Here is a 21480-nt window from a genome sequence, read left to right on the forward strand (position 1 = left end):
TATACTGTCCTACGTTCTTATAGAACTGTGGAGAGCCACAGTGATGTTTGTCACACAGGTTAAAGATTTTTGGCTATGATTGTTATTGGTTTTCTTATTCAGTTCTAAACATTGTGCCTATAGAGTGTTAAAATTTAAACAAAATATGTTGAAATATTTTTCAAAGCACAAAATGAAACAATTGATGGTATATTTACAACAGAATACAATATTGTTCTGTTTTTAGAATAAATTCATAATGTTTTGTGTTGAGTGCTTCCTGGAAAAATTTTGTTTTTTTGGAAAAAAAAAAAAGTTCATATTTGGGGTTTTTTCAAGCCCTAAGAGCAAAAACACATATAAAAAAAATCTTGACTGAGGGATTCATAATTCATGCATCAGAGAGTGCAATCTTTCTTATTATTGTTTTAAGTGAGCAGTCTATTTTTCTTAATTTGCTGTGTATGTGGAAATTACTTAAATGGCCTTGTTCCCCTCTAAAGTTAATTCTTGTTGCTTTTAGACGTCTGTCCCTTAATTCCCCCCCCCCCATCTTTGTTTGACAGAGGGGAAAGTAAAATGTAGGCAAACATGTAAATAAAAGAGAAAGAAAGAATGAGGAAATTAAAGGCAAATGAGAAATATTAAAGAGGGAACTGAATCAATAAAGTACAAAAATTAGATAAAATTGGTAAATAATTGTATAATTATAATACAGAAGTAAGTTTTTTGACCAATCTGTATAATCTGATTGAATTTGACTTTGTAAAGTGCCTTGAGATGACATGTTTCATGAATTGACGCTATATAAACACAATTAAAATAATATGAAATGAATGAAATAAACGAGTAAAAGAATATACTAGACCTCACTAAATGAATAGCTCAAAACTAGAAGCCAATTACAGAATTAGCCCATCAACTATGAAGTTAAGTGTAAGTTAAACGTTAAAATGTTTAAATCAATCCATATCACATTTTGTTTACATCTAAAGTGATTTGAACCTATATTGTTATTATTTCTGCTCAGTTCGTGCTTGGTGAGCCGTGTTTATGTAATCCTGTAATTCTGCTTGGTTCTGCAGGTTTGGTGCTCCACTCTGGATTTTCTCCGTGTTGGGTTTAAAGCGCATTTCCGGTCTTATAAACCAGCGCGGTTTTGCCTCTCCGGGAGCCGAAGGGAAGGTTTCCCCGCTTGTTGTGGACCCGGCTGAGGCCTCGGCTCCCTGGGCACCGCCCCGGAAGTCGACCCGGCTGCTTGGCCCCTGCTGCGGGGCTGCGTGCAGGGGGAAGCCCGGTCGGTGGCGGCGGAGGGGGACAACGTGACCTGACAACAAGGAACCTCCGGGAAAACCGTCAGTCCTGAACTCTGCGCCGCGCGCAGGCAGGCTGGGGGTCCGACAGGGGGGTTCCCGCCCAGCGTCACCGCTGGAGCCGGGCTCTGACAGCGGACATCCTCGCGGCCTTCGCGGCCGTCGGGAGCCCCCTCGCGGCCGGGAAGACTCCCCCCGTGTCTGGGAGGCGGAGACGGGACCCCCGTGACGTCAGAGGGCCTGTCTGAAAGTGAGGTAGAAGGTGAAGCAGAACCAGAGCTGACCCCCCCACCCTGCTCCGTCACTGAGTGCTGCTCCCCCCCCACTCCCACACCTCCGTGGCGACCCACGCCCGTGAGTATGACCAGCCCGCCGCTCCGCAGGCCGCGCTCCGGCTGACGCAGCGGGTCGAGCCGCCGCTGCAGCCGGAAAAGGAGAGGGTCATCCGGTGTGAACTCCCAGGGCCGCCGGAGCGTCCGCGCGCTGCGGCGTGGCGCTCGCGGACCCGTCGGTGAAACCCCGCTGGGGCGCGTTCACGACACGCGGCGTCTGTGCGCGCGCGTTGTGCCGGCGCTTTGCTGGATCGGGACCAGGAAGGCGTCCCGGGCGGCCGGGCTTGTTGCAGAGGGGTTTTCCCTGACTCCGCCCACCCTGGCAGGGCGTTCACGTGTTGCAACAGAGCCCACGCTGTCCACGCGCACGCAGCTCTGGGTCGTGTTTTCGTGTCAGGACTGCGCTTCCCCTGCAGCCTCCGCTCACTTCTCCGACTCCCGCCGGTGCTCGGGGCTTCGCAGCGGCGCTGGTCCCCCCCCACCACCCCCCCACAAAGCCTCCCCAGGTGCGCGTCACCTGTTAGGACGCAGCGTTCCCGGTGAAGGCGCAGACGGACAGTGCGCATGTGTGCCCCGCTCGGACTCAACTGGCTGCAGGTGAGCATCTGTGCGTGTCTCTGTCACGCGTGTCTGTGTTTTTTTTTTTCTGTGTGTGTGCTGGTGTTGTTGAGGGAGCCGCTGCAGGACGCGGAGCGGGGAGGTGATGTCATAGCGGCGCGGAGAGGAGCCATCAGCCAGTTGTAGAAAGTGTTATGCAACGCGGGGAGGGGAGACAAAGCGGGGTCCTGCCGCTGCAGCAGGGAGGCTGCCGGGCTGCTGCTGCATCGCCTCACATGTCACCATCAGGGTTCTGATGCTCCAGCAGCGCAGAGCAGAACCCTGGCTGACTTTGAACAGGTTCTGATCCTGATCTCCCTGAAGCTCAGGCATGCCTCTAACTTCAGGCTGGCCTCCTCATCTGCAGGATCAGCCTCCTGCATTTCAATCAGACCTCCGGCCCCCCCGCTGCTCCTCAGGCTGGGCCGCCTCTCTGAGCGTATCCACGCCATGCTCACCGCCTCCGTCTGTTTCCCTGCAGATGCGCCCGGGCTGTGGCTCAGGAGTCGGCTCCCCGCGCGCTTAGGAACCAGAGAACCCAAGATGCACCTGTGACTCCAGGCTGAACGATGCCACGCACCAAGCAGAACCACCCCAAGAACCTGAAAGGTGAGTGAGAAGTTTGCTGGAGCTGCAGATGGCGTCGCTGATTGGGATGCAGGTCCGGTTCTCTGCGGCTCAGATCTGGGCCGGCTGCCGTGGGGGGGGGGGGGGGACGTGTGCCGGCGTGGTGATGTTTCTGAGCAGGTGCACAAGCTGACTTCTCCACGTAACAAAGCAGCTTTTCTTTGGGCTCACTGGGTTCTGTGGAGGTTCTGCCCCTTCTCCTCGATGAATCCGACTTTCCTGCCGTCTTCTGAAGTGAATCTGCGGTTCTGCAGGTTCTCTGGTGTTCTGTCAGAGCTTCGTTTGGACGCTGACTGACCCCCGTTACCTAAACCCCGGCCTACAGTAGCGGGTCAGCAGACGGTTGAAGCTCCGCTCCGGTTCTGGGTCGGGTTCTTGCCACGGTTTCCTAAAGTTTGCATTTCTAGACGCGGTTCTTCTGCCTCGCACGTCTTCATTCGTCCTCAGATTATCCAGATTTGTGTTAGGGAACCAGGATGTGAAGATGGGAGGTTTTCAGTCCAGAGAAGAAACGCAGGCTGTTCTCTAAAGAACCTCTGAGGACCAGAACCAGAACATCTGCAGTTAGATTCTGCACTGCAAAAACGACACTAAAATTAAGTAGAATTTTCTTAAACTGAGTGCATTTGTCCTTGATTTGAGCAGGCAAATAAGATAATTTGCCAATGGAATAAGATTTTTTGCACTTAATATAGAAACAACTCATCTCCGTCATCTTATTTCAAGTGCAGTTTATCTAGTTATCTTATTTTAGGGATCAAAATACTCGTTCCATTGGCAGATCATCTTATTTGCTTGCTCAACTCAAGGACAAATGCACTAAGTTCAAGAAAATGTGACTTATTTTTAGTTCGGTTATTTGCAGTGTGTATCAGTTACACCAGATTGTGTCTAATGGTTTTACATTAAAGGCTGAAAACATACAAACGTGGCAAAGTTTCAGGGGTGTGAATACTTCTGTGAGGTGCTGTACCAGCCGAGCTGAAGGCCTTAAAATGTGACTTCACGTTCAAAAAGAAACCCAAGAAGCTGCAACAACTGACTCACAAAAGTTGCAAGTGACTTTAGGGACAAACAATTGGTGAACAACTCAGATCTTTACATAAATAAAATAAAATCAAGGAGGTCCAGATGTGTTGCAGTGAGAGTCCAGGAACCAGCAGGTCGTCGGTTTTAGCAACGCGTCTCGTTCCAGGGTGGCACGTCTGAGCTCGGTTCTTTTTATTTAATTTAGGGATGAAAGCAGAAAAAAAAGAAGCAAAACCAGTGACAGCAAAGAAAATCAGCAATAAATGTCGATATTTCAGCAAATCATCAGTTCTGTGTCTGAAAGCCTCGAGTCTTTGCTGTGAGGAGGTAAAGCTGCTCCGTAAGATGATGATGATGATGATGATGATGATGCTCTAGTTTTCTATTATCTAAGTGAAGCAGCATCTATGAGACAAAGTCTAGATGCTGAACTTCCAGCCTCTCCAGGCTGTTTGATTTATTTTCACGCGGTTGCAGCTGCAGCAGTTTAAAAAGCAAACAGACGTCAGAAGCAGAACCGGTTCTGCTCCAGCCCGTCACACGGTTCCTTGGCCGTCTCGGTTTGTTTGTTTCTTGGTATTTTTTGCAGATTTTGATGCAGGTAGGAGTGAGCACATTCCTACCTGCAGAGCCGTGCGGTGGGGCTTCCTGTAGCTCCGGCCTATCGGGCCGGGCTCAGGTTGCCTGGGCTCCTTCTTCCAGGAGACAGATCCACTTTCCAGGGGTCTTTAAATTTAGTGTGACCCCTCCACTCCTGGGGCTAATGTGGCGCTGGAGATCCTGCAGCGCGCCAAACGCCCAGAGAACAGCCTCCAGAAACCAGGGCCCGTATTCACAGGAACCCTCAGACTAAAAGCAGCTCTTAGTGAAAACATTTTATCTGTGTGCGTGTCCTGTCTGCAAATGTAGCGTTAAGAATTACAACAGATTTTACTTTCACCAGTGGAGCCTTACCGCTTTAGTCCTCCGCTTGATTTATATATGCAAGAAGCTTTACTAGATTTTATTCTGGGACTATTTCATGTTGAATGGAGACAGAAACAGGTAGGAGAGGAAAAAAGGAGAGAAACAGACGAGACAAAATACTAAAAGGGAGAAAAGGTGAAAGAAAGGAGAGAGTGATAGAACATTCTCAGAGTCTGCTTCTACACCTGCAGAGAGAGATAAAGAACAGCAGAACCAGCTGATAATGTATTACACACTGCAAAAAGGGAACTTAAAGTTAGTCAAATTTTCTTGAAAGTAATTTATCTTTCCTTGATTTAAGCAGGTAAATAAGACTATTTGCCACTGGAATGAGTATTTTTACCCCTAAAATAAGATAATTAGATATACTGCACTTGAAATAAGATGATAGAGATGAAATGTTCCTATTTTTAGTGCAAAAATCTTATTCCATTGGCAAATAGTCTTATTTACCTGCTTAAATCAAGGACAAATACATTAATTTCAAGAAAATTTGACTTACTTTTAGTTCCCCTTTTGCAGTGCAGGTCCAAACAACCAACACTTTGATACCATCACTGAAGAATATCCAGGATTAATTAATACGACATGTAGAAAGTGACAGCTGAAGATAATAACAGGGTTTTCTGTATAGAAGTGATTCTGTAGGTGTTAAACAGTGAATTGGTTTCTGTGAGGTTTATCCATGAGAAAAATGCTCAATAGTGGATGTGAGGAGCCAGAAATCTCAGAATTTCTCTAATTCTAAGTATTCTTCTTAGAATTTTCCTTTTGTAAGATAAAAGTTATTCCCAAAGCATCCTGGGCGTTGTGAGAGCTCCTAAAGTATAAAATGTTAGCGGTGAGGAGGGCTTTTAGGGAGCTGAAGAGGTCGTTCATGGTGTAGAACATCAAGCCTCAACCTTTCAGGCACGGCTAGCCTGGAGATCAGAGGCACCTGTGCACACCTGCACACCTGCACCGGGGTCTGTAGCAGAGCTTTCTGCATGAAAACGCTTTTTTAAGGGAAGTTTGAGTTATTCCTGGTTCTGTTGCAGATTATGAAGAGCAATGCTTTAAGTCAGAGTCCCTCTAACCGCAGCCAAAGGGAACTGGACGTGTCTTGCTGTCCTCTGCTGAAAACCCAACAACTGGTTACGCCGTCTGTTGTGCTTCTGCTGACCCAGTTCGTCGTCTCTCCTTTGAAGGGATTTTCTCTCGCAGGCAGGAAACTCTTAAGGAGACAACATGTTGTCACACGTTCCCGTTTGAAAAAGTCCTTTTTCCTGTAGACCCAAAGAACCGCCTGCAGCCGTCACCTGGCGCTGTTTAATGCTTAAAACCGGCCTTAAAACGCTTCCAGATAAACGCATCTTAAACACAGTGTTATATTAAATTAACCCCCGGCTGAAGCACAGTCGCAGCATAAATTCATTCATTTTTAAAGCAAAAAGTATTAAAAAAAGACAAAAAAAAGGTGCTTAAAGAGCCAGAACCAACCAACCATCGAAAGAAGAAGAAGTTTTGTTTTCAGTTTGTGCTGCAGAGCAGAGCTGGGCGGTGGGACCAAAGATAACGTCTTGATATTTTAAGGCTAAATGCAGGAATAAGATTGTTATCTTGATGTGTTTTTCTTGTCATAAAGTAATTCTAAAATAGGCGTCTCTGAATCTAAGCTTTGTCCCAAATTTCTCACAGGCAATTTTTTAACAAACAGCTGTAGATAAATGTGAGAAACAACTGATTAATGATCTACTGGAATACATAAGAGTATAATTCTAACGCAACGTAGACCATCTCGATATAAACAAATATATCTCGTCTTAAATATCTCTTTTTTTTAAACTCTACATTCTTTAAATCTCGATACATGGCTGAGCTTCACTGCAGACATTCATTTGTCTAGAATCTGTGAATCAGAGTAAAAATTAAGCTGCAAAGCTCAACTTTCTGGATGCCGTTAAATTCACCAAAAAATCCTGAAAGTTAATCTCGCTCGTCTTCTGTTGAGCAAATTAGATTCAATGCAGAAAAAGCAAATAAAATCCCAGACGTTTGGTTAATCAGCTGATTATAAAAAGTATTTTTGGTCAGAATAACCTTTTAACATTAAATCTGAGTTTGAATCATGTGAGTTTTCTCATATTACAGGAATTATTGTAAATTGATGAGACTGGATATAGATTAAATCACAGCTGCACCTTTTATTTAAATCTGAGAATGTTATTTTAAATACATGTAGAGTATTTTTTTTTCTTGTGTTATAAGTTTGCTCCTACTGTTCAGTGTTTTATTCACATTTTTTGTTTGTATATATATTTTTTTATCTTTGATTCTCCATGCATCCATCTGCCTTTTTCTCTTTGCTGCCGGTAAACCTAAAATTCCCAAACGAGGGACAATTTATTTTTTTTTCTTTTCTAGTCATCAGCAGTTCCATGAGGAATTACCAAAAGCAAGAGATTGCGCTTAAATGTAGATAAAAATTCAGCTTTTTGGTCCTCTTCTTGGTTGCACCTCTTCCTTAGAGCGCCTCCTACTGGTAGTAGACGTTGGTAACGGTTCCCCATGAGGCTCTCGGCTCTTTATCTCTGGAGACCAAGTTATCGATGCCTTGGAAGGAGGACCCGGTGGAGAAGTTAAGGAGGTTTTTCAGGAAAATGAGGTCTGGCATCTCTGCTGGTCCTGGATAAACAGGAGCTGGAGCGATTCATGACGACCTGGACGTCTTTTCTGGAGGATGAAGAGGATCTCAGCAGAAACAGCTGGAGGTCCGGTGGGAGCGGCTGCAGGAATGAGCAGGAGGAACAAACAAGCCGTGGACAGGAAGGAACGTCTCTGCAGAACGTGGGAGAAGTCCTGTCTGTATTTTTATCTCCATCCTAACAGACTCCCACAGTCTGTAAACAGCAGCAGAGGAATCTTCTCGGTCCCCCCCCCCCCCACCCTAAGACATGAAGCAGGAAAACCCTTCCTCTGATCTGATCGGCTGTGGGTTTCATTCAGGATATTTACGGTGTTTAGAACGACGTGAGGGGACTGCAGGTACCTCTGCAGGACGGAGCTGATGACGCAGTCTGCGGGCGGAGCTGCAGGAAGTGAGGAACTCCCGGGTTTCTGTTTGCTTTTTTCACCCAGCTGGTGTCTAAGCAGCGGTTTTCCTTTGAGAGGCGCACAAACAGAGAAGGACTAAAACGTTTACTTTTCACTCGCCAACGTTCTGCTCGCTGTAATTACAGCACTCTGGAAAAAGTCTCCGTGTTTGTTAGGTCTCTCCTCCAAGCAGCCAGGCTGTATTTTACACCTTTAATTCTGCTCAGCTGAGCTGTTCCACAGACCAGCTTTTCACAACAAACATGGAGGGAAAAATAAAGGATCGTTCTAAACCCAAATAGATTGTGTTTCACACCAACATGGATCTGGTGTATTCAGAACTTACATTACCAAAAGTATTCGCTCTGCTGCCTTGACTCACACATGATCTTAAGCAGCATCTCCTTCCTGATCCAAAGGGTTTAATCTGACGTTGGTCCACTCTTTGCAGCCAGAACAGCTTCAGCTCTTCTGGGAAGGCGGTCCACAGGGTTCTGGAGTGTTTATGGGACTTTCTGACTGTTCTTCCAGAAGCACATTGGTGAGGTCAGATACTGGTGTTGGCCGAGAAGGCCTGGCTCTCAGCCTGCGCTCTAATTCATCCCAAAGATGTTCTGAGGTCTGGACGCTTTGTGCTCTGGTGCTCAGTGCTTCACACCAATGAACCCGACGCAGCTGCTCGACCATGGAAACCCGTTCCATGAAGCTCTCTGCACTGTTAATGAGCTGATCTGGAAGTTTGGAGGCGTGCAGTGATTGACTGCAGAAAGCTGCCGACCTCTTCGCTCTATACGCTTCAGCCTCTGCTGACCGCGCTCCGTCATCTTACGTGGCCTGCTGTCGTTCCATTTTCTTATGATACAGCTGACTGTAGAATATTTAGGAGCGAGGAAATTTGAAATTTGATCTGTTGCCTAGGTGGCATCCTGTCAATGTTCCACTGATGTTTACTGAGCTACTGAGAGCAATCCAGTCTTTCACAAATGTTTGTAAAAAAAACAAAACAAGTCTGCATGCCTAGGTGCTTGATTTTATACACCTGTGGCCATGAAAGTGATTGGGACAGCTAATTCCAACAATTTGGATGGGTGATCAAATACTTTTGGCAATATAGTGTCTTTACGCTGTAAACAAAGTTCTGGTACATGCTAATATATTCAATTCTGGTGATTTTCTGCATATTTCCTTCAGTGATTAACTCCAGCAGCTGGACAGGTTGCTGCTGGTTTCTGCTATTATTTCTCTCTAATCGTCTGCTTCAGTCTCGCTCCAACAGAACCTGTGTTGTTATTAGCCACATTAGCCTCCAATAGCATTACAACTACATGCAGCAATGGAAAGTGGACACTTGTTGGATTTGCTGCTTCACTATTCAGTAGCCGACTGCAATAGTTGCATTAGGTAACTTTTATATAAATGTATTTTTAGACATTTGTTAAAACAGTCACTAAATCATGACAGTAAAATGAGCGACAGATAATCTGTGAAGAAATCAGGTTCCTCTGGCTCCTCCTAGTGTTCCTGCTGCCATCTGCAGAAATCCACCGCTCCCGGGCAGAATCAACCAATCAGAGCCAGGAGAAATGTCTGGCTTTGATTGGTTGTTAACAGAGTCAACACTCTTGTGTACGTGCTGCTCAGTCCAGTGTTTTTTCAAAACTTCCTCCTGCACCTTTAAACAGAACAAATGCCGGTAGTTTCCGGTGGCATAAATTAATAAAAGCAGCTTATAAAACAGTCATAAAAAGTAAAAAAAAAACCTGCTAAATATGAGACTTATAAAGTAAGGTATGCATAATTTAAGTCAAACATTGATAAAAGCAACCTTCCCAATTTAGTGCAGTGTGATAAGCAGGTTTCTAAAGGGACACAATATAGAGCTGCACATTTGCAGTACCATGTTCATGGCTCATAAGCTCCACATTAGCCTTTTAAGTTTTATGTTGATGTGCAGTTTTTACATTGGCGTGTAGTTTCTATGTTAGGTTGTAATCAAGTGAGAATGCTATACAGCATTCTCACTTATTAAGTTCCTCCAGGTCTTGATTATTATTCCGTACGTTTTTCGGCATCTAACTACTCCTGCATACTTCAACCGATTTAGACAACTTTCGTATCAAAACGTTCAGCTAGTTCACGACATTACTGCTATGTCTTTTTGTAATTATAACTTTTATAATATTTAAAATATTTAACTTTTTGTGCGTTTTTTGCTCTCATTGAAAATGAATGGAAAATCCTTCAAATTCTTCAAATATTTCAACTTTTTGTCATCTTACTGCTTCAGCCTACTTTCACCTATAAACGCCATTCAACTTTTAAAACGTAGTGATATCTTTTGGCTATTATGGTATGTTTCAGCTTTTTCATATCTTTCACCATTTTCGTATAGTACGTCTTTAAAATAATTTTGGCTTTTCAAGAAATTCAGCAAATAACATGCGTTGCTATGGTCGTCAAGGAGCCTCGTTTAGAGTGCGCACTCTAGAAATTCAACAAATTATTCTTCTCTGAACAACTTCTTCTCACTCGCTCAAATTTCACTCTATCCACACAAATTATACATCAAAACGTAGGAATGTTTGTCTGGATTCGGAAAATGTAACCATCATCGGTGTGGGATTTATAGATTTTTTGCAAATCACCTCAGAGCGACACTAACCCGAAACCTTCCCCATTCATTTCCTATGGAGCGGTTTTCAAAAATGACACCTGGAAATCCAAAACATCACATGTATTTACATCGTCACTACTCCTAAACAGTTTCATGTACAGGCACGAGACTTTCACACATTCATGTCCAGACCCTTCTGGCGCTCACAAAAGAGAAATTTTGTCGATAAATGTTACGGTTTTGCCGCAGGAACAATTTGTTCGGGAGTAGCGTTTTGGGAAAATGCTAAAACAGGATCAGACTTCAATCTCCCCAAATGAGGCACTTTTCTACATCGTCGCTACTCCTAAACCGTTTTATGTACAGGCATGAGACTTTCACACATGAATGTCCCGACCCTTCTGGCACTCATAAAAAAGGAATTTTGTGGATAACTGTTACGGTTTTTCCGCAGGAACAATTTGTTCGGGAGTAGCGAATGTGCAAAATCCTTAAAACGCTTTGGAGCTTCATTCTTCCACATCATCCACGTTTTACATCGTCGCTGTGCCTACACCGATTTTTGTACAAACCTAAAAATGAACTCCATAGTCCTCAAAAGCCTGCTAATACTCAGAGTGAAAGAATTATTTTGATATCTCTTATACTTTTTCAGCTACAGCGATTTGTTCGGGACCGTTTGTAGAGGATTTCTCAAATTTCATAAAAATCCTCTTTATATCATAATTTTTTACGCCTAAATTAAAATATTTCTAGCAAAAACCGATAGTTTTTCTTGTTCTCCTATCCGTTACGAACTAAACGCTGAAAAAATTATGTCTCTACCATTTACAGAACAGGAGATATGGAGCGTTGTTTGAGGCAAAGTTCTCCATTCTATTTCAATGAGGCAGAGTCTGACAAAGTCTCTGCACTTCGGGAGACTGGCCGCTGCAGCTGTGTCAGTGAGTTTCCATGACGATGGAACTCTGAGGGCCAGAGGGACAGGCTCCATTCGGATAGAATAGCAACTTTCAACATCCACTGCAGTGGCTGTGATTAATGTAGGAGCCTGAAATTCGCACAGTCACTTCCTCTTAACATTTTAAAATTTTCAAGTGACTTTCAGCCATGTGTCAGTTTTCTGTCCCATTTTGGATGTCACATGCTTTCCTATTGGGCCTTTGCTTCCAACAGGACCTGGCATGATGCCCAGACACGACCCAATTGGCCAATACAGCACCCCCCACATGTGGGAAATGGCGCTACTGACCATTTTGGTCAAATGTTGAGTTCTTGGCCCAGATGTGGTGAGGCTGAGTTGCTAAAGGAGGCCAATCTGACCCATGAACTTTGGTCACGTTTGGTGACATTAAGTATTGGCACCCCTTTTTGAGGCACTTCCCAGTACAGGATTTGGACCAAACTGACAGAGTACAATCACCCGGTGATACTGAACACAACCATGCTAGCGGCTAACGGTTAGCATGTTGCTAACCAGAAGTAGCTTTAGAAAGGTCCTACCAACTTCTGCTTAGCCGGGGTTGTTCTGCCTTTACAGACAAATAGAGGGCTACAGCTGTGAGGGAGTCTCCATGACAACCCTTTTAGCCAGAGGCTTCTAGGAGGTCCATTGACTTAACATGGCACCTTTCGAAGGGCACTGTGGGTGCTGTGAAGACCGTAGGAAGCTGAAATTCGCAGTGTTACTCCCCGTTAGTATTTTTGACGGTACCACGAGGCAGGCGCCTTGCTAAATTTCTTCAGAATTTTTTTAGTTGTTCTTAATCTTCAAATTCGTCAATTTTTTTAAAATTTTTCAAATTTTTCAAATTCCTTCAAATTTGTTCAAATTCTCTAAATTTCTTCTAAATTTTTTAAATTCTTCAAGTTTGTCAAATTCTTCAAATTTTTCAAATTCCTTCAAATTTTTTGAAAATTTTCAAATTTTTCAAATTTCTTCAAATTTTTCAAATTCCTTCAAACTTTTTCAAATTCTCCAAATTTCTTCAAATTTTTCAAATTCTTCAAATTTCTTCAAATTTTTCAAACTTCAAAATCCTTCAAATTCTTCTATTTCTTTCAATTCTTCAAACTTTTTCAAATTCTTCAAATCTGATTTCAATGTTTTCTGCATCTTCTGCTCAATCATTCTGCAGATTAGCATTCTCACTGCTGTTTCGCAGGAACAGCCTTTTCTAGTTTCCATTTTAGTTTGCACGTTGTGATTTCTGTCTGAACTTGTAGTTCCCGAATTAGCCTCCAGTTTCTATGTCAGATGGTATTGGCTTGTAATTAGTTAGCATTGTCTGTTAGCCCTATGCAACAAGTCAGAGGTACTTTCTATAGAAATAAAATATGCCCCATTAGCTTGTAGTTTTCACAAATATCTTTTAATTTCTACATTAGCTTGCAGCTTCTATCTTAGCTCATACTTTCCAAATTAGCTTACGGTTTTATGGTTAGCTTGCAGTTTCTTGAAGTTTCTACATTAAGTTGTACTTTGTATCAAAGCTTGAAGTTTCTACATTTGCTTGTAGTTTCTGAGTTAGCTTGTAGTTTCTAAACTGACTTGTTGCTTGTAAATTACCCTGTAGTTCATTACTTGCAGTTCCGAGGTCAGCTTGTTGTTTTTGTGCTGCTTTACAACTTCCTTGTTGGTTTCTGATTTCGTCATTGGTCTTTAGTTTCTATGCTAACCTGTCATTTCTACACCAGCCTGTACTTTCTAAATACTTTGAGCCTTGCCAGTTTGTTTATTTTCTTGTGTTTTTCAATGCAAACTTTAGTTTCTATGTTAAAATGTAGTTTCTACATTACCCTGTGGATTCTTCAATCCTAGAGCATACAGAGTTTCAACTGAAAAATCACAAAGTGACTTTTTTTTTTATAATTTTGAGGGAAACTCTAGAGATCAAAGATAGCCAACAGAGTCCTGCAGGAGTCACTTTAATGCTACATAAATAGACCTTTTGTAAACGATGGGCTGTGTTTCATAACAGAATATCTTGCTTATGACATTTTCTTCCATGAATATGCATAATTATTGTTTTAGTTAACTTCTAAAAAATTATAAACAATAACGTAGCCTTTTAGCTAGCTCGCTAACCTTTGGTGTACTGGAGGGTGAGCTCCAGTAACTTCCCAAACATGTAGCTTTATAAACGAGGTGCACAGAAAGCGTTAACACCCTGGCTGGATTCTTACTTGTTGTGTCATGCTCAGGCAGCAAAACCAGTGTTTCCGTGCAGGCCCCTTAAATTACTGTATGCAGCTTCACACAAAGGGAACTTCTTTCCCAGAGGCAGGATCAAACCGGGCTTTAGCAACGGTAACTACAACAGACAGGCCGAAACTCGTCCGCGGATGTCGGTTTAACTCGTGGTAACCTCAGAGATGCTTTCATTTTCAGAGGAGCAGGGCTGGGACTGGGAGGATCCTGGGACACACCATTTTAATGATAAAAAAAATTAACGAGTGGAAAGAGGAAAACAGCTGTTCTCTATGCTACCCTAAAAGGTTTAGTCCCTGTCTTTACCGCAGTAGCATAAACTTATAATCCAGTTATTAATCTGTGCATTCAGGCTGGTTTTTGCAGGTTTATACACTCAGACCAAGCAAAAATAGTTTTTTTATGATAGAGTAAAGATTGTCAGAGATCTTTCAATTGTTGCTCTGTTTCAATTTATAAGAAGTCTCACTTTGCAGAGGTTAACTGCTTTGCTAAGTGAAGGTTTTTTCTTCCAAAGAGAGCCTTTCCTGACTCCTGGACACGTCGAGGTTCAAGGAAACCAAGTCGTTGGCAAATTAATCTGATTTATTAACTGTGCGACGTGCTATTTAAAACTACATGGTCTAAACAGCTGTTTTGACCTATTATAAAAAATACTGTTAGCTCAAAAATACTTCCAAAGATTTATATTTAACTGAATGTTTTTCTGTATTATATATGCAAGAAATTGCATTTTTGTAATCCTTTTTAGTGGAATTATCCCAGTTTTGCTTTAGCAGCTAGTTTTTACATTAGCATGTAGTTGGCTAACTAGGTATACTTTTGGTTTCAGTGTTAGCTTGTGGTTTCTTAGCTAGCAGTTTAATGTTAGCTTGTGGTTTGTATGCTACCTTGTTGTTTTTATAGCTTGTGGTTTTTACGTTAGCTTTTAGTTCCTGTTAGTGGCGGCTGGTGATAAAAACTATTTTAAAAGTCAGGGCTTACAACAGATAAGTAAACTTTACTTAAATCCGTTAACGTTCACTGAGGAGAAGGTTTAAGCAACCAATCAGAGGCCAGAATGAAGTCACATGGATGCTAAAAGCTTCAGAACGGACGTAGACCCTGTATCCTCCAGCCCTAATCCTGACTAAATTAAGTTTGTGACATTACTTTAATGTGATTTAATGCAAAGTAGATGAGAATCCTGGACACCATCTTTGTGGTATCAGCCACCAGAAACGGAGCATACCGTATTTTTCTGACTATAAGGCGCACTTAAAATCCTTAAATCTTCTCATAAATTGATGATGCTCCATATCTATGATTAAAGTTGTTTACTGACTGATTCTATGCGGTACAATGTGCTCAGAAATCTTTTAAAACGCTAATCTTTGGTTAGCAACGAAGCCGCTCCGCTCAATGGATATTAGGAGCATTACGGTACACTGTGTCACTACCTGAGGACCCCTGAGCTGTCTACCAGACGGCCTGACTGTAATGTCTAAACTAGAAGTGCATTCATGTAAGGCAGCCTGGAGTACGCGCTAGCAACAATAAACCTAGTAAGTTAATTAAGTATAAAGTTTATTTTGGCCTTATGTTAGAAACAGGGCAGATTAGTCCAGATACTCTGTCCTCCTGACAGAGACGATAGAGAGCTGTGGACGTGGAGGAGAGATGTTACAGACATGGGGAGAATATTTAATACGCCTTGTTGTCCTAAACATACGGTAATCATGTGACCTCCTCTACCTTCATCCTGTGCACGGTTGGCTGTTCTCTGTAATGTCTAACAGCCTTCTTCAGTAAATAAACGCTGCCTTGGACTCTTAAACCTTTTTAAGCACAGCTAGCATTCCACTTAGACTCTGATTGGTAACAACGGTTCTTATTTCTTTCTTTAAAAGTTCTGCGTGTTTTTGCTTCGCCAATAAAGCCGATTGGATCTGAATTACTGAGTGGGTCCACCATCTCCTGGTGCTGCTGCTGCTCTCCTCCTAACCTCCACTGGGCCTCACCGTTTGCTCGCCGCTGCCCGTCTGCGCGCAGACTTTCAGTCTGACTGAGAAACTGCAGCTGCTGACTAATCCTGCAGCCGACAACGCCTGCACGCCTCGCCTCTAAAGGTCGTGTTTGTGTTTCCTCGTGAGCTCGGAGAGAACAAGATGTTTTCTTCGTCTGTCTCTTCAGAGGCTGATGGCGTGAGTCATCAACAGGTTCCTGCAGCAGCCAGATGCCCTAACCGTGGACCTTATTTATAACATTCCTTCTGCCGCCTCATCAGGCCAGTTACAGGCCGTAAACTTTCCAGAGCAGAGCATTTGCTGAAGGGTTCGACGAGCCGAGCTAAATTGGCGCTAACGAACCTCCTTGGAGCCGCTGAGAGCGTGCGCCATCACATTCCTCCCTCCGCAGGTGAGCTCCGCCGGCCGGAGCAGAAACTCTGGAGCCGGAAGAGCGAGGAGGACGGCCGGCTTCGCCTCTGCACACGTCAGCGCAGAGATCCAGAGCGCTGGAATAAATTCTGCCTGCGGTGGCGGAACGTCGCATCGGTTGATGCGCCGATGACACAGTGAGGAGGCGGAGAGCTGAAACACTCTCCTGAGGAAACATCTGATCTGCAGAGATCTGCTGAGAGGGCCCCGGCACAACCAGGCCTGCAGCGTCCAGGCCAGGGGGGGGGGGGGGTTATTATTCTGGGAAAATGTGACACGAGTGGAGCTGCAGCCACTAGATAGACTCACAAAGCTTTGGGGAAGAAGTCCTGAGATGAGGAAGAGGAGGGAAGCTGTGCCAGCCGGAAACCCTGAAGAGGCTGGCTGTGTGGGGGCGCCTCTGTTTGTGCAGAGCTGGCGTCGCTCAACGGTTTGCTCGGCCCGATGCAGGGGTTGCCAGGGAAACTGAGCGGGATGAATGTGGGTCTGCAGGTGCTGTTCCCGCGTCCGACCGCTGGAACCTCCCACGGACGTGGAGGGAGAGCCGAGAGGGCAGGGAGAGGTGGCGGTGTGACGGCTGCAGGGGAGCAGGACTAAAAAAGTCAGGATCAGATCAGTTTATCTCATCAATCAGAAACAGATCGGTTTAACTTATCAATCAGAAACAGATCAGTTTATCTGATCAATCAGAAACAGATCAGTTTATCTTATCAATCAGAAACAGATTAGTTTATCTTATCAATCAGAAACAGATCAGTTTAGATTAGTTAACTTATTAATCAGAAACAGATCAGTTTATATCATCAATCAGAAACAGATCGGTTTATCTCATCAATCAGAAACAGATCAGTTTATCTCATCAATCAGAAACAGATCAGTTTATCTTATCAATCAGAAACAGATCAGTTTATCTTATCAATCAGAAACAGATCAGTTTATCTTATTAATATGGAGTTCAGATCTGTTAACACGTCTCCCTCAGAGCATCGGTTTGTTTTAATGGCTTAAACACATGAAGCCGTCTCCTTTAAACCTGTCGTTTAAAGAAGTTTTTATCTGGGGGAGTTTTTAGTGTTTTTTAACTGAGGAAAACTGTTTATTGACACGACATCCATCCGGTTTGACCTTCTGCGTCACGGAGAAGCAGATTTCTGTGATTCTGAAAGGCGGAGCATATCTGAGCCGGTGTTGGTGCTGATGCTGACGAGGACTCCTGTGTTTGGCTGATTTTACTCTGCAGATGTAAACTTTTTAGACCTTTTGGTTCTGTTCCACATATATGTGCTGGCACACTGCGCTGGGCTGACCAGAACCTGGGTCCATATTCCAGCCCAGGAAAGGACTGAGACATGCAGTCAGCAGGGACACAAAAGTCACTAAACTCACTGAGCGACCACCAGCCGCCCTGCAGCATATATCAGCACGCATGTAGCCATGAGAGCATCATTGTGATGCTTAAAGTATTAACCTCATAAATATAATTACAGTTTAGGACAGCTGGGGGATATTTTTCTGTTTAATATGTCTCTCTGGATGGTCGGTGATGGTCAGGGCACGTCATCAACAGCTCGATCATTTAATGAGGCTTTACAGCCGGGTCAGTTTGTCAGTGGGTGACGTTGGTTTGGTTTATTGATGTCGTCTCATTCAACATCAGGACTAAAGGTTTGTTAAAATATTGGAATTCACAAATCCTGGACTGGAGCAAATCCACATGGGTTTATCAATTCTTTCATAGAATGAGCAAATTTCCTCAATATGTAGAATTAAACGGCATGAATGAAAGTTATGGACAGAACTGATCAGGTTTGTATAAAGAACTGCGCCGTACGGGGCTTATAATCCCTATATATATCCATCTATTAATCCATCCATCCACCCATCCATCTGTCCGTCCATCTATTAATCCATCCATCCATCTATTAATCCATCCATCCATCCATCTATTAATCCATCCATCCATCTATTAATCCATCCATCCATCCATCCATCTATTAATCCATCCATCCATCTATTAATCCATCCATCCATCTATTAATCCATCCATCCATCCATCTATTAATCCATCCATCCATCCATCTATTAATCCATCCATCCGTCACATTCTGCTTACAGAGATCAGATCATGGAGGCAACAGGTCCAGGAGCAGTGATAGTTGAGTAATGTGCCTCAAGTAAAAGTAAAAAGTACGGTGCAGTAAAACTACTCCTAAAAGTACATTTTGTTTAAAAAGTTACTCAAGTAAATGTAACTGAGTAAATGTAACTAGTTACTCCCCAGCTCTGGTAAAATGGAGCCCCGTCTCTAAGGACTTCGACTGCTAGCGCCCCTCCTGGTTCCTCCCGCTGTCTCCCTCCATTATTAGGCGCTGATTAAAAACAAATCTACATAAACCATGAAACTGTTTTAGTCGCTGACGCAGCATTAAAACCGTGCAGCACACCTTGTGGTGGTGAACTGAGTCCGGCTCGTTTTACGGCTTCCTGACTCTCCTGCTAACGTGTTCGCTTCGTCTACAACATCTGACCATCTGACCAAGGCCTTACTTTGGGGGTTTCCTTCAAACAATCACAAGTATTTTAACATTTTTATTTTTATTTTTTTATTTTGGTTGGCTGCTTTTAGACATATTTTCAGCCTGATACATTTTTTTATTTTTTTTTTTGTGGGGAGGTGAAATAAACTGAAGTTTTCTGGGCAGATTCTGCAGAAACCCTTTGAGCGTTTCAGGTTAACTGTGTGGAAATGTTTTATTTTGCTGATGGAAAGCCGGTGAGTCACGCAGCTTCAGCAGAAACACCCTCTGACCCCGGGGGGGGGGGGGGCATCCAGAGGGTCATTCAGGATACTGTGCAAATATCTGCAGGAGGAGGAAGAGGAGGAGGGTGCTGTCTGCTGGCAAAGCTTCCTCCCCTTGCGTAACTCCGTCGTTTTCTTTAGCTGCTGTTGCCATGGGGAGGGGGGAGTGGGGGGGGTTCCTGAGCTCCCCGTGCCACTCGGGTGGGAAAATCTCTGGGGAATTTGGAGCTCCTCCTGTGGACAACGCGGCATGTAGCTGTGGGAGAGTGGGGGGGGGGGGGGGCGTGCGCCAGACACAGCTTCAGGTGGGCCTCGTAAAATAAATTCCCCACCGCAGACTCACTACCTGCAGCTGGCAGAGAGAGCCGGGCTGAAATGATCGGCTCAAATATCCGATGCACTGCAAACAGGGAACTAAAAATAAGTAACATTTTCTTGAAATCTGAGTATTTTTTCTTGATTTCAGCAGCTAAATAAGATTATTTGCCAATGGAATAAGATTTTTGCACTTAAAATAATAATTCATCTCCGCCATCTTATTTCTAGTGCAGAATAGCTAATATCCTTATTTTAGTGGTAAGAATACTCATTCCATTGGCAAATAGTCTTATTTAGCTGCTCAAATCAAGAAAAAATACACCGATTTCAAGAAAATTTTACTTTTTAGTTCCCTTTTTGCAGTGTGACAAATTCATCCTCAGCAGTTTTATCACCCGCATAAAGTCAGTCAGTGTCTTTTTGCCTGTGGAGAGGAGGGAATGTTAGATTCTGTTCTACATGATTAATATGATTAATGATGTATATGTATAAAGGTTATTTTTGGTAGATGTAGGCGATGTTTTGTGCTTGTTGAGTAAAGATCCGAACCGGCCACCATTGGCAGCTCCTCAGGGGGAATCTCTAAAGAGCTGCCATCAAAGTTCTGCAGAAGCCCGGATATAACTAACTCACACTAATCAGGTGTGTTAAAGCTGGGAAGCTTTTTAAAAATAATATTTAACATTCATGCTTATAGGAGGAGAAATGCAATCTAAAATATTAGGGGGCTGAGGATTGATCCCTGAGGAGCGCCTAGCTCAGCTGAATCTTAAAGATAAATCTTCAGTATTCACGGCTTTCCTGACAGCACTTCAACTTTTTTACATTTAAACAGATTTCTTTTAGTTTTAACAGAGGAAAAACTCAGTTTTTAATGGTATTTATGCTTGTTTACCTACCGTAAAATTAACCGATAAAGGCTTAACAACCAGTTTAACCATCAGTCATTCTTCTAACTTATCAGCTTTTACATCTAAAATCCAAATAATTAGAATTAATAAGGAATAACGTTGACGTTATTATTAGTTAAAGGTGTCAGTGAAGCGCACTTGTTTTCTAATCCTCCCACAGGAATATATCAGAACCTGCATGGATACGTTGTAATGGTTTAAAAAACAAATTGCAAAGAATTTATTAAAGATATTAACCATAAGGCAGCGGAGCAGCACCAGCCTCTAATTATGGGACTTTTAAAGGCACCAGAACCTTTTAGGAGCTTCATAGCAAAGGGGGAAAACTTTCTGTTTAATCTTTTTAAAATCTTTTTATATATTCTTTAAGGTTTTCACTTCAATTTAGAGATTTTGTCCAGACGGTGCAGCAAGAACTTAGACAACTTAGACTTTGACAACTTTATTTGTCATTTTGTATGTACAGAATGCGTACAGAACGTAATTTCATTGCACACAGCTTGTGAATTACAGGATAACGTGCAGCAGTGATTAAAAAGGAAACAATTGAAATGCAAACATTGCAGGAGAAAGAGGCATTGTGCGTTCACAGTAAAGACGTTTCAGACCCCAGCCTGAGTCAGCATGTTCTCCCTGTGCATGCACGGGTTCTCTCCGGGTTCTCCAGCTTCCTGCAGCGGTCCAGAATCATGACCGTTGGCTTGGTGGGGTTCTCCGGGTGTGAATGCATGGTTGTTTGTCCTGTGATGGACCAGAAACCTCCAGGGTTGACCTCGCCTCTCTTCCAGTGACTGGAGACGGACATCTGGATTGTTCCAGTGGTGGAAATATCTTTTCCTGTTGAGCATAAACGTTAATCTGGATCTAATTTATCAGAATATCACCTGGTGAAAGCTGTTCAGAGGATCCTCTCTGTACCATAATCCTGAAAACTTGATTTTACCTGCTTGGTTTTAGAAGTCCCTGATCCCTTGATGTTGTGCGTTTTTATTTATTCATTCAGAGCAGACGCTGCTCGGTGGTTTCCCTCCGGTGTGACGAGGCGCTCGGGTCACCGCCGCCCCACAGATTACACGTCTTCATTAAAGCCTGCAGCGGCTGGATCAATGCACAGATCAGGTTGATGAGTATTTATAGCCCGCGTGGGGGCGTGGCCGCCCTGCAGCTAATCTCATCTTCACAGTGTGTGAGGATTTGAGGAGCTGTGCTGTTTTTAGAGCTTCATCCTGCTTTGTTGCGGCTCCTTGCAGCAGGAGAGCGCCCTGCCGCGCGACTCGGGGAAGTTGAGCAGGGA

General features: G+C 43.5%; 1 protein-coding gene across 1 annotated transcript in view; it reads left to right on the top strand.

Annotated features, from left to right (window-relative positions):
• The first annotated feature begins 1646 nt into the window (after window positions 1–1646).
• The window catches only part of hivep1 (HIVEP zinc finger 1), a 56109-nt gene continuing 36275 nt past the window's right edge, over window positions 1647–21480 (top strand). The window contains exons 1-2 of the mRNA XM_021315092.2: window positions 1647–2221; window positions 2703–2830. Coding sequence (XP_021170767.2) covers window positions 2791–2830 — 40 coding nt within the window. The 5' untranslated portion in view covers window positions 1647–2221; window positions 2703–2790. The remainder of the gene's footprint in view (window positions 2222–2702; window positions 2831–21480) is intronic.

Source organism: Fundulus heteroclitus, chromosome 13 (genome assembly GCF_011125445.2).
Source record: "Fundulus heteroclitus isolate FHET01 chromosome 13, MU-UCD_Fhet_4.1, whole genome shotgun sequence".
Taxonomy (NCBI): Eukaryota; Metazoa; Chordata; class Actinopteri; order Cyprinodontiformes; family Fundulidae; genus Fundulus; species Fundulus heteroclitus.